Raw genomic sequence first — 11,346 nt, forward strand, 5'->3', positions numbered from 1 at the left:
CATCACCTCATCTCATTTGCATATGAAGTTGCTGCCAAGATCCCTCCCAACTGTGAAAGGGTTAAAAACATTACTGCATGTGATATTATTCTTCTGTCTCCTTACCCCCATTTCTCCTGTCAGGTGTTCCTGGTACACCAGGCTATTCCATGGATGCTGGAAAAAACCTCCTGATTGAACTTGATCCATTGGTCTGTAAGTGGCATAGTCCTTCTGCTTGAAAAACAAAACAAATCGAATCTGCAATTAAAAGTATACCATATCTTCATATTCAACCATCCAGAAACAGAGTTTGGGCCTTTGAGGGACTTTACCGTACACTGTACATGTTAATCATTAAAGTGGATGCAGAAGTATAAGTAGAACACATCAGAGATGTGTAAGGAAATTTGGACCGTCCATTCAAAAGTTATCAAATTGTGAAAGATTTGAATAAATCCACTTATTGACATTTTATTGTTGGAATAGAAGGCTGGATAGTAAGTTTACTGTGCTGTGCCATTGTTTTGTATATCATAAACGCTATGATATATAGAGATGAGTATAGTGCATCAATACTTTTTAACATACCATTGTGTTTGTGTACAAAGCAAATATGTCCATCATTCTGACCTCACACTGTCACTCAATGGCTACAAAGGACATCTTTAGCAATAAAAGCTCAATATAAGTTATTGTAAAAATGACAATTTTTTCACAAGTAATTTTTGGCACTCAGTCAGGTAAAATGAATTTGATTTGTTTTTCATTCCACAAAATCAAGCTAGTTTCATGTTGTGCAAAATGCGCAAAAAATTCCACACTACGAACATTTCCACTTTTGCAGTACTCTCAGTGTGCTGAATATAAGTGGTGTGCAATGTATATACGTAATATCTTTTTCAAATCATCTTGCCATCCCAGTGTCTCAGACTGGTATGCATCGGCGTCAGATCCTTGAGGCCATGGACTCCAACATCAAGTCTAAGGCCTCCTGCTACGTGGCCACAGCTGACAATCGTTACATCATGGCCTGTGGCTTCTGGGACAAGAGTTTCAGGGTCTTTCTGACTGACACCTGTGAGTAGAGATCGGCCAAAGTGACTCACTCAGTAGCCTGTCCACCTTTGTCCAACAAGAGGTCTCAGCTTCAAGGCCCAAGGAGACCACTTGGGCATTATTTATATTTTATCTATCCACTGTCCACTCTGTTAGCTTATCAAATCCTCAATGAGGATTGTTGCGCAGATCATCATCAAATTGGCATTTCTGAATTCCACTGCATATCTTATGCTGAAGAAAATCTGCCAAATATCAGGAAGAAACTGGTACAAACATTTGCCAATTTGAGAAAGAAACATAAACCGTATTCTGCTACGTGGTTTTCCCAATTTAGAAATCAAAAAGTCAACCATTTAAAACTTAGAAATAAGGATGCAGTGAACCATATGCAGCAATATAATACAAAAAGAAATAATGGAGTGAAAAAGGGCCTGAGCTTTCGATCCTACCAGAATATTCATCACAATTTTGCTTCTTCAAAAGCCCCTTTGACTCCATTTTACTCCATTGGCTTGCCACTACTGGATAATCAGCTTTTAGCAGCTCTTTTTTTGCTACAAAAGAAATCAGTGTGATTCGGTAATTATATGTAATTCTGTGTTCTGTACCATTCCAGGTAAGGTGACCCAAGTTGTCTACGGTCACTGGGACATGGTGACCTGCCTGGGCCGGTCTGAGTGCCCAGTCGGTGGGGACTGCTACATTGTGTCAGGGTCCCGGGATGCCACCCTTCTGGTGTGGCACTGGAGTGCCAAGCAGCAGTGGGTGCTGGGTGATAATCATGTACATGGTGAGATACAAACTGTACATGATTGTATAGGTGTTTTTGTATCTGTGTGTGTGTGGGGGGGGGGGGGGGGGGGGGGGGGGATAGATGGATAGATGGATAGATAAATAGATACATAGATAGATAGATAGATTGATTATAGGAGGGAATGATGTGATAATCTGCACCCAATGCAGACAATGTGATATCATGCAGTAAGAGATTTTTAAAAGGGGGAGGGGGGAGAAGATGGGAGGAAATTTGACTGATGTACAATGTATTATGCATGTGTAATATCAAAAGAGATTGATTGATACAGAGGTAGATAAACATAGATTGTTAGGTAGATAGATAGACATAGATGCACCAGATAGATAGATTGATGAATGAGGCAAGTTGATACATAATGCTAGAATTTGATACTGCATTGAATGTGAACCCACTTGGGTCAGCTTTTGCCTTTCCTATGTTTTTTGTAACCAGCTGGTGTGTTCAAAGATGTTGTGATATTGATTGTCAATAGATGGAGGTCACATTGAACTTCCCATCCCTAGTACATCACCATTACCATTGTGTGGGACTGCCACACTGTTAAACCTGAATTTCTCCTGACAGTGTTGCCAAGTTATGAGAGATATAAATAAGGTGCCAACCAAAAGGCATGACAAGTTACAGGCAAGTGCACAGGCTAGGGTTGACAAGAATGTTTCAGGATCACCCAACCTCGATATTTATTTCGTTATTCATTCTTATTGACCACCATGTCAAGTCAGGTGATTTCATTATACCCCCGCCAAACGAAGTTTGAAGGGGGTATATAGGAATCAGCGGACGGTCGGGCGGTCGGGCGGTCGGGCGGTCGGTCGGGCGGTCGGGCGGTCGGTCCGTTGCAAATCTTGCGTCGCGAACTACTTCCTCAGTTTTCAACCGATTCCCATAAAACTTGGCACAGATGTGTGCCTTGGGTTGTAGATGTGCAAGACGTATTTTTTGACAGTACCCAAAAGTACGTTGCCATGGTAACGGCATATTATGGGCAAAAATGGGTACAAATCTTGCGTCGCGAACTCCTCCCACAGTTTTTGATCAATTTTTATGAAATTAGGTACAGATGTTCATCTGAATATGTTAATGTGCAAGACACATATTTCCGCAGTGGCAAAAAGTGCGTTGCCATGGTAACGGCATGTTATTGGTAAAATATAGGGCAAAATGCTTCATGGCAAAACTGCTTCATCAGTGTTCTTCCAATTCTCATGGAATTCATATTGAATGTTTGTCTTAGGATATAGGTCAGCATGACACATTTCTTGACAGTGACAAAAAGTATGTTGCCATGGTAACAGCTCACATATTATGAGCCAAAATGATGGAAAATTTTGTGTTGCAAACTACTTCCTCAGTTTTTGCCCAATTTCCATGAAACTTGGTACAGATGTGTGCCTTTGGTTGTAGATGTGCAAGACGCATTTTTTGACAGTACCCGAAAGTACGTTGCCATGGTAACGGCATATTAATGGCAGAAGATCAAGGAAAGATCTTGCGGATTTAACTACTTCCTCAGTTTTTTGACCAAAGCTTATGAAATGTGGCACACACCTTGATCTTGGTGGGAAGATGTGGAAGACATATTTTTCGGACGTGTCGGAAGCTGCGTTGCCATGGTAACGGCATATAAATGGCAGAAGATCAAGGAAAGATCTTGCGGATTGAACTACTTCCTCTGTATTCGACTGAAGCTCATGAAATGTGGCACACACATTGGTCTTGGTGGGAAGATGTGCAAGACATATTTTTTGGACGTGTCGGAAGCTGCGTTGCCATGGTAATGGCATATTAATGGCGGAAGATCAAGGAAAGATCTTGTGGATTGAACTTCTTCCTCAGTTTTTGACAAAAGCTTATGAAATGTGGCACACACAATAGTCTTGGTGGGAAGATGTGCAAGACATATTTTTCGGACGTGTCGGAAGCTGCGTTGCCATGGTAACGGCATTTAAATGGCAGAAGATCAAGGAAAGATCATTCCTTGGGTAAGACTGTCGTCACGGGGCGGGGGTATTAATCACCTTAAGTGATATTTCTAGTTATCCTTTGATGTAATGGTGTGAGAGGAGTCTATTTCTTCTTCTTTTTTTTTTCTTTTGTGGAAATCCAGTTACTCCACAGAAGCCACAAGTACAAGACATTGATAATACTGTTTTGTCTTATTCATATCAGGCCAGTGCCCACACTCAATCCTTCTAATTACATAATATTTCTGTTTGGTCTCTTTTCAGGTGAGGTTGCCACCCCTCGAGCTATCCTGACTGGTCATGACACCGAGGTCATCTCAGTTGCTGTCTGCACTGAACTGGGTTTGGTGGTCAGTGGGTCAAAGGGTCAGTATTAGGCAGTCTTGAGTTTTAAAGTTGGTCATACATTTGTAATATTTGCACACATTGAATTCAAAATTACAAGGTACTTTTGATTCATATCTTCTTGGAGAGAAATACAATTCATAATGTGGGTATAACATACAAAAGCATATTCTTATATTCTTTTTTGACTTTGTCCTTGGGGCAAATTTGGATGTAAAGTGCATTGATCAGTTTATTTGAAATGCACTGTAAAAAATACTTTATTATCATTATCATTAACGTCAAGCCACATCTGTGAAATGACGAGGAATTTTTGTCTCCATTTTAAAGACCGTCGAAGAACCTTCAATACCATTCACACTTCTCATTGCTACAATGCGCTCATCGCAGCATACTTGATGGGCTGATCAGGCAACATCTAGATTTTGATATTAGAGACAATAGAGGTTACTGACTGATTGAGTGAATGCAAATTACAGCAACGGTGGTGTTCAAAAAGATCATCATCACTGTAGTGCTGATGTCATAATGTCTTGCCTTGTAGATGTGTAGCACAGGTGGGTGTCAATTATGCCATGTGCATTGAAGCATTGCTCCTTGTCCCCCACAGGTGGTGCTTGTCTGGTACACACAGTATCAGGAGACCTCCTCCAGTCTCTCACTCCTCCGGCTGCCTGCAAAGTGCCACGCCTTTGCTCCATCGCCGCCGAGCAGGGTGTCATCATTGTCACCTTTGACAAGGGCAACATCTGCTCCTACACCCTCAATGGCCGCTTCCTCAACCTCACTGATGTCCAGGCCAACCTTCATGTGAGTTCATTTCATTTCTCCTTCCACTACCAGTGTCTTCCAATAGGCCTTGATTCCATAGTAACTCCTCCATCTAATAGTAACCATAGTATTGTAGTGCTGATTTCCTTGGAGAACAGCATTTGAAGACTTTTTTTCTAAATTTCAATCTGTGTCGAACACTCACAAGATTAAAGGCATGACATGTTTAAGTATTCCTGGTAGTTTATTTGTGACTAGACAAACATTCCATAATGTTGTCACATTTGGTCAAACAAGCTAATTGCAAAGAAAATCAGATCATGTGTAATATACTTTTCATGTACTTTTTGTCGGAAAAAACAGCAGTATTCCCAGCATAATGTTCATAGTGAAATTTCAAGCTGTCCTCCCCCTTAATACTAGTTTTCTATCACACTGCATCTCCCATTTTTTATGGGTATTTCTGACTGTCTCACTGTTTTTATCTCTTGCACTGTTAAATTCTATCAACCAAACTATAAACCAAATAATATTGTGTTGTTTTGCATGAAACTAATGTTTCAAAACTACACTCTTCTGAATTAAAATAAGCTGGACTCATACTGGATACTGGCATGACTACATATTAGAATCACTTGACTCATGTTACATTACTGGTTGTGCTGTCAGTACCTCGTCTTGATTACCTCCAACCTTGTGATATGATTTTTCCTCCTCCAGGCTGTAAAGATGAAGCCAGAGGGAGACTACTTTGTCACCGGGGGCGACAACCGAGTCGTCCAGGTATGGCGGACCCACGACCACAAGCTGATGCACACCTTTCCCCTGTGTGACGCCTCCATTCTCGCCCTAGACCTCGCCCACGAACAAAGGTTAGCATGCAAATACCTCATCATTATGTATTGTGTATAATGATAATGATAATGTGAAATTATTTTTACCCAGGGTAGACTCTAGGGTGTAGTGACCATTTACTCAGAAGGCTTGGCCATAATTAAAACCCAAGCATTGCCAGGTACCAATTTTAAGTTTGGTTGAAGGAGGGTGGAGGTATCCATGAATGATTAAAACAAGCAGACCATTGATGTTCCCTCTTGTCAGAGGAATATGACACAGGATCCACTCCTGACAGGATCTTCTGTCCGTTTATAAAGTCCAGAGGTGTATTCTCCACACTGCAATGCTCCCAGTGTTGTGTCTACACATTTTAGTCCATGAAGGGGAGGGAAAGATATAGTGGTGTTTGGTGTTTGGTGTCAAGCCTCGTGTATAAACAACGGTGAATGGGGGAAGGTGATTGATACAGTACATAGCTTTGTACATGGGTGTCAAGGTTAAGAGAGGAGAATTCTGGATATGTTATGTTTTATCATTCCTGGAGTAGGTTTGAAGGGGATTAATTCCCAGTCCACTAGTACAGTATCAAGAGATGGAATTCCTAGTCTTCACATAGTAGTTATCATGAGGTTATTTCAGACATAATTATATATTAGTAGACGTAGAGATAGATAGATAGATAGATAGATAGATAGATAGATAGATAGATAGATAGATAGATAGAAAGAAAGAAAGACAAGAAGATATGTAGATAATGTGATGGATTTCACTTGTAAACCTGTATTGTATGTAATGTACAAATGCTTTATAGATCTGTAAAAATAAATATTCATAACAAACACCTTGAAAGAATTCTGAAAAAGGTTAGGAAAGAGAGAGATTTCACAGTCTTGAACTGGAACAAAATCAAGAAAGGCATTCATGAGATGTTGATAAGAAAATTTTGACAGGCTTGAACCTTACTGTGCTTCACTGATTGGCACAGATGTCTGGAAATTAACTGTCAATGCCAAAGTGGTAAGACTTAATATCCATATAGTGTCACTATGGCCTTCCTGTTTGACCGAGGTAGTGTTACACCTGAATGGACTGTCCAACTTGATGTAGATTCAAGTTTAGGGTGAATGAATTTGAGGTCCTATCCGCTGGTGAGGGGACATGGTAATACTTTCTGGTGTACAGTCACCCTTGTGCCTCCATAATGTGCATCTGCTCCTTTCTCTTCTCTTCATTTCAGGACGATCATCGCTGGCATGGCAACCGGTAGCATTGTGGCCTTTCACGTCAACTTCCAAAAGTGGCACCATGAGTACAGGGAGGCATACTAGCCTCCCCAACTCCCAACCCCCAACCCTTGGAACACGTACAGCACACAGGAGGGCATTCCCTTAATCTCATCTTGTGCTTATCATAGCAGAATTGCAGCGAAACGCACACAAATTATCAAATACATATATGAATATAATTATACTCATTGTAATTTTAAATGCAGTGAAGCAGGGTTCATTCTGCTCAAGCTATGAAATTGCAGAGAAGCATATTGATACATATTTGCAGGAATGTAGCGGTATCAAAGGTCTGTAAAGAAAGGTAGATAAATGATGTGGAATAGGTGAGTCTTCTCAGCAGACTAGTGGTACTTGCCTACCTCCCTCGTAGGGAAAATAAAAAATGTGTCAGTGTGAAAGAATGATTCTTTGATATGGGTGTGCATGATTAACTTTTGCACTCTCTCTGAGTGTGCAATGCTTATGACTATTTCTTCATTATTCAAAACAAACTGAGCCAAAGTTATGCCATTGTTCCTATTTTTTCACCATCGATAAAAAAAGAATATCTGTACACTTACATTTGTACTTTAATGTTTCAAATAAGCCCCTAGGACGTCATCAGATGTTTTTTTACCTAAGTTATTGTCAGATTTCCCATGAAATTAGATAGGAACAGTGCTAGTTTTTTTTTTTCTTCTTCTTCTTCTTTTTTTAAAGAACATTGTTATTCATTTCACGCAGAGGAGCTGTGGACATTTTTGTCTAGTGTAGTGTCTTCGAGGACTTTGTGAAAATTCCTCGTCATGATCGATAACATTCCACCTGCAGTACTTCTCTTTAGGAATATACGAAGCCTGACAGTAACCATGGCAACCAGTTTGCATACCAAGTCAATAGCATTCTGATGATGGTGGTGGTGGTGTTGAGGGGTTTAATGCTCATCCATTCTTTGGACAAAGATGGATGATGGTTGATGAGGAGTGGTGGTCGTGCTCTTGACAACTTTTGTGAATTATCCAAAAAAATGTATCTTTATTCAGTGATGTCGGATACACATGGAAATTAGTACAATTGTATCAAGGATCTTTATGATGTACAAAAAGGTGGTTCTCTTAATATCAGGGAAAGGAAGTGAAAATATTTAGGGAAATAGAATAGGTCATCATAATGTGTATCACATGGGTTTGTCTCCATATTATCCCTTTTGTTGTTTTGCTTTTTATGTAGATGTTGAATCATTTATATAATTGTAAATCTGTTATTCATTACTCGGAGCAACCGTACTTCTAAATAAGGATATTGAGCTGAACTATCACTTCGTTTCTTCCTTCTTTTCAAGCCAGATTATTTCTTATTTGAAAGAGTGAAAGGGAAAAGTATGTTTAACACTGGATTCTTCACTCTCTCATAAGATGTATGTAGTCAATGCAATAGACAGGTGAGCTACTTTGATGCATAATCTTGTTGGTGTCAAGAACTAAAATAGTTTTGCCCGTCCTAGACAAAATGCTTCTTGACTTCCTGTCCAGCACTCTCAATTTAGACAGCAACATTTTACAATAAGAGGTGTGTGTAATGTACATGACTGACCAAAGTTGTGTGGACACTGAAATTTTTTCATGACTGTTAAAAGCAAGAAAAAAATATGTGATGCATGTTTAAGTGCTACTAGGTGTGACATTGTTTTTTTATCATAATGACTACAAAGTTATATTTGTATCTGAACGTTATCTTTTTGTCTTCTGCGATGAAAATTTCGTACATGTAGTACATTGTTGATAAAATATGCAAGAGAATAGTTATTGTGAAAATTGGATCAACAAATTAATTATTTGTATACATATAACCTCATATATATGTATGTGTGTGTATATATACATATGCACACACATGTACTACCCCAGAAAATCCTTGGTTTTGTTTTCTTTCCATTACTGATGTATCAAAACTAGTCAAAAATTCCTGTACAACAAATACGATGTAATCATGAAATATTGCTGGAAATATTTACAAATATTCAGTGCTTTGTTCATATCTTATACATAAAAGCAGTGTATAATTGTAGATACTGTGCACATATCGGAGTGTTTGAGGACACTGTATAATCTCATAAAAGTGTACATGTGATATTGAGTTGAACTGATTTCCAAGAAGAAAGAGGGGCAGAGATATACTGAGAAAACTGAAATGATGGAGGTTTCTGAAAGAATCTCCGGAATGTTCAAGAGGGTCTTGCATCACATGCTACATGGTATCCTCATTGTTTTGTGCAAGTCCATGTCCGCCCGCAGTTTTACACTTTAGAAGTGTCCTTTTTTAGTATTCAAGAATGCTCATATGTGAATGTCTCTAAAGTAGGACTGATGTTATAATGCTTGCTGCTTTCTCAGTTTTTGCGCCATGATTTGATATAAAGAAATGCTGGAGCAAGGGGACTGCCATGGTACAAGTTATGATTTTGTGTGTAATCAGAAGAAGACAACAAAGAATATTTAGCAGTAGGTGATATGTGAGAAAAGGGTTACAATAAGATGTATAGACTCTTCTATAGCTATTCAAGATGGACTCTTCTTTGGGTTTTAAGTGGAAAAAGATCAAAACTTGTGTTGACACACTAACTCACTTTATAATTTGCCCCATGAGCAATGTGGGTACCTGAAAAATCGACCACTGCATTGCCAATCAAAATGCTTGCTTACATGATCTGGAGATCATGCGTACAATCTAAACAAGGAAAGGCTGACAGTAGTTTATTCTTATCATTCTGTGTTTCTATCTTCAGTGTTGGCACTTTGAATTGTGACATTTTGAAAAGAGAGGTTAGACTTTTTTGATTGCTGTGAATCTATTTCATGTCAGCCAAAAAGCCTCATCAAGTGGCCCCTTGTTTGTTTCAAAATTCAAGATAAATCACTGGACATGAGATTGCAGCCAGTGGTGCTACGTGCTGTCCAGATTCTGCTTTGTGTCGGGATACATAGTTTGACAGCAGTTTTCAAACCAGAATGTTTACTTTCTACCTACTTTTATGCTCCCACCATTACTTCATTCCAATTACTCATTTCTTTCATTTTTTCGGTGGATTTTTAAAAACCCATGCTATTATTTCTGATGTGTTAGAATACTTTGATTTACAGCAGTATCCCTTAATACAAAGTAATTTTGTATTCATATCCAGTCATTGGTGAAGCCCTATCATATACAGAAATAGGACGTGAAAAGCTCCATTTTGTTGTGAATTGTTGAATACGCAGATCCCATATATTTTGAATCATGTGGACCAATGTAATTTAGGCAAATTACAAAGATGTGGAGAAACAAGAAAAGTCAGAAAATACCATGTTTTAAAATGTATATCATCTGAGGTGTTCAAAACAAAAATAAGAAAGATATTGTAATTAAGGTTGCAAAATTTTGATTTCCAATGAATATACTAATCTCACCTGTATTTGTTCCTGCTATATATGATTTTTTTTTTAGTGATCACAGATGGAAAACAAATCCTGCATTACCTTTCTTGCTGTTCCTCAAACTAGTAATCAAGTTTTTGACTTTCTTGGTAACCCTTCTGATGAAGAAATTAATCAAACCTCTGTGGTTAAAAGAAAAAAAAATCAAACAAACAAAGCAAGCTGACAAAAGAAGCAGTGATTTCATTTTTGTATTCATTTCATAATGATGTGCAATTACTTGCTTATAGTGTAATATAATAAAACTTCAAAGTAGCTAGAATCTAATGGAATATACATGTATAGTACCCAAACATTCTGTTGTATTGATTCCTTTAAACATGAAGTTAACCTTTTCTTATGAGTCATTCCAGTTGACTGTTTTGAATGCTTATTGTTTAGCAGCACAAGAGTAGTTGTAATGAATTCCAATATGACCTTTTTTTAGCTGTCCTAGTTGGTAAGAGCTATCTGAAGGCACAGCCAACGTTTGTTCTGTCAGGCCAGGCTTGTTATTTTTCAACCAATTGATTGGGTTCCATGTTCACAGGGGTCAAAGTGTGAGCATCTGGAGAGTTTTGTACCACCTCCGTTTGACTCATTTTGATCCACTGTAAGAAAAGAAGACTGTGTCCTGTTGACCACATGTAAATCATTGTTGATATTTTTTAGAGATTCTGAGGTGAAGCTCTTTGTTTATTGTAACACTTCTGATTTTCTCACATCGTTTGATTAAGACAGGTCCAGGTTGATTCTTTGTGTCGTTTGTTTATTGTGTGATCTTAAATGAGACAAATATGCTGTTGTGGAGCATTTTTTGTTTGTTTTTTTTTTGTATTGTTTTTGTTATT

The 11,346-nt window shown here is 38.5% G+C and overlaps 1 protein-coding gene across 10 annotated transcripts in view; it reads left to right on the forward strand.

Moving 5' to 3' along the window:
• LOC139745071 (neurobeachin-like) overlaps positions 1-8,106 on the forward strand; it is a 444,680-nt gene extending 436,574 nt beyond the window's left edge. For all 10 annotated transcript variants that reach the window (XM_071655484.1, XM_071655489.1, XM_071655485.1 and 7 more), the window contains 7 exons: positions 124-195; positions 904-1,059; positions 1,658-1,831; positions 4,087-4,188; positions 4,778-4,977; positions 5,659-5,810; positions 7,013-8,106. In XM_071655484.1, the coding sequence (XP_071511585.1) occupies positions 124-195; positions 904-1,059; positions 1,658-1,831; positions 4,087-4,188; positions 4,778-4,977; positions 5,659-5,810; positions 7,013-7,103 (947 nt within the window). In that variant the 3' untranslated portion in view covers positions 7,104-8,106. The remainder of the gene's footprint in view (positions 1-123; positions 196-903; positions 1,060-1,657; positions 1,832-4,086; positions 4,189-4,777; positions 4,978-5,658; positions 5,811-7,012) is intronic.
• The last annotated feature ends 3,240 nt before the right edge of the window (positions 8,107-11,346 follow it).

The sequence above is a fragment of the Diadema antillarum genome, unplaced genomic scaffold, assembly GCF_040938485.1.
Source record: "Diadema antillarum isolate AM-2024a unplaced genomic scaffold, OU_Dant_1.0 seq00001233_RagTag, whole genome shotgun sequence".
Taxonomy (NCBI): domain Eukaryota; kingdom Metazoa; phylum Echinodermata; class Echinoidea; order Diadematoida; family Diadematidae; genus Diadema; species Diadema antillarum.